Source organism: Belonocnema kinseyi, unplaced genomic scaffold, assembly GCF_010883055.1.
Source record: "Belonocnema kinseyi isolate 2016_QV_RU_SX_M_011 unplaced genomic scaffold, B_treatae_v1 SchBZDm_865;HRSCAF=975, whole genome shotgun sequence".
Classification (NCBI taxonomy): Eukaryota; Metazoa; Arthropoda; class Insecta; order Hymenoptera; family Cynipidae; genus Belonocnema; species Belonocnema kinseyi.
In genome coordinates, this window is record NW_022878312.1 from 1 (window position 1) to 1,811 (window position 1,811).

The 1,811-nt window shown below is 45.6% G+C and overlaps 1 protein-coding gene across 1 annotated transcript; it reads left to right on the forward strand.

Moving 5' to 3' along the window:
• The first annotated feature begins 21 nt into the window (after positions 1 to 21).
• Positions 22 to 894, forward strand: LOC117182579. The gene has a single exon (XM_033375667.1). It carries the CDS (start codon positions 22 to 24, stop codon positions 892 to 894), a length of 873 nt encoding a protein of 290 aa, XP_033231558.1.
• Positions 895 to 1,811: the final 917 nt, after the last annotated feature.

Genomic DNA, 1,811 nt, shown 5'->3' on the forward strand with positions numbered 1-1,811 from the left:
GTGATTTATTCTAATCCCGGAATGAATTTCGCGAATCTTGTTCCGCCTACTTCACACCCAAGCACAAACACGAGTGACCTCCGTGAAATTTTCCCGTCAATTCATCGCGTTGCCGTGCGCTTACCAGCTTTTTGGCCTGATGATCCCGAAATGTGGTTTGTTCAAATCGAACAACAGTTCTTGCTCGCGGGAATCACTTCTGAGGACACGAAATTTAGTTATGTGGCCGGGCATCTCGAGCCAAAATACGCCGCGGAAGTGAGAGACATTCTGACGAATCCCCCATCACAAAATAGATATGTGAAATTAAAAACGGAGTTAATAAAAAGACTTAGTGAATCTCAAGAAAATAAAGTGAAACGTTTACTCGAACATGAGGAAATAGGAGACAGAAAACCATCGCAAATTTTGCGCCACCTGAGATCGTATGCTGGTTCAATCGTTTCCGATGAAGTGCTCCGCCCTCTATGGTTAAGTCGCCTTCCCTCAACAATTCAAGCGATCTTGGCAAGTCGCTCGCAGAGTCCCTTAGACGACATGGCGGAACTGGCAGATGCAATTGCCGAAACGATTACACCTAGAGGTCGTGTGGCAGAAATGCAAGTAAGCAATCCGGAATCTTTAGAGACATTAATGCAATGCATGATTCTCGTCATGACCTCTCAGATTGAAGAGGTGAAGAATGCTCTGAGACAAGAAATCTCAGCTGCCACGGCTAATAACCACAATCGCTTCCGCGGAAGATCGCGTAACCGCTCATTTTCTCGTGATTCTCGTGATCGTAGTCAGAGCAGGAAAGATGGACGTTGTTGGTATCATAGAAAGTTCGGTGAATGTGCTGTGAAGTGTACCAAACCCTGTTCTTATTCGGAAAACTCGCAGACCGGACGCTAATGGCGGCAAGCGTCCCTTTGAGTAATTCCCGCCGCCTTTTTGTTACAGACAAAGACTCTAAAGTGCAATTTTTGGTGGATACAGGTGCCGATCTTTGTGTGTTCCCGCGATCTCGTTTACGAGGATATAGAAAAAATACCGGTTACAACCTGTACGCTGCAAATGGTTCAGTTATTTCGACATACGGTTTCGAAACTCTAACTCTCAATCTAGGACTCCGTTGCGAATTTACGTGGCATTTCGTGGTAGCAGATGTGACGAAACCCATAATCGGTGTGGATTTTTTATATCACTATGCCTTACTAGTGGATGTTCGGAATCAGTGTCTAGTCGACACAGTCACTTCTCTCTCGTATAAGGGGGCAGTTTCTCAATGCCCTGACGAGCTTCTCGGCATTCGTGCAATTTCAGGAACGTCTCCTTGGCACCAAATTTTGAAAGAGTTCCTAGAAATAACCCGACCTCCAGGTACTACAGTGAAACCGAAGCACTCCACAGTACATCGAATCTACACCACACCAGGGCCACCGGAAGCAGAGAGTCCACGGCGATTAGCTCCAGACAGGTACAGACAGGCGAAAACAGAGTTCCAGAACATGATTGGTATGTCAATTGTTCGTCCATCAAAAAGAAATTGGGCTTCACCGCTCCACATGGTTCCTAAGAAAGCTGGTGAATGGCGTATGTGTGGAGATTATCGAAGATTAAATGCCAGGACAATCCCCAATAAGTACCCACTACCTCACATCCACGACTTTTCTCACACCTTGCATGGTAAGAAATTTTTTCAACTATCGATCTTGTAAGGGCTTTCTATCAAATACCTGTTGCTGAAGAAGATATTCCAAAGACGGCTGTAACGACGCCGTTTGGACTCTTCGAGTTTCCATGCATGCCTTTTGGTTTACGTAATGCCG

Coding starts and splice junctions, on each gene's coding strand:
- LOC117182579 (XM_033375667.1), top strand. CDS start 22: ATGAATTTCGCGAATCTTGTTCCGCCTACTTCACACCCAAGCACAAAC.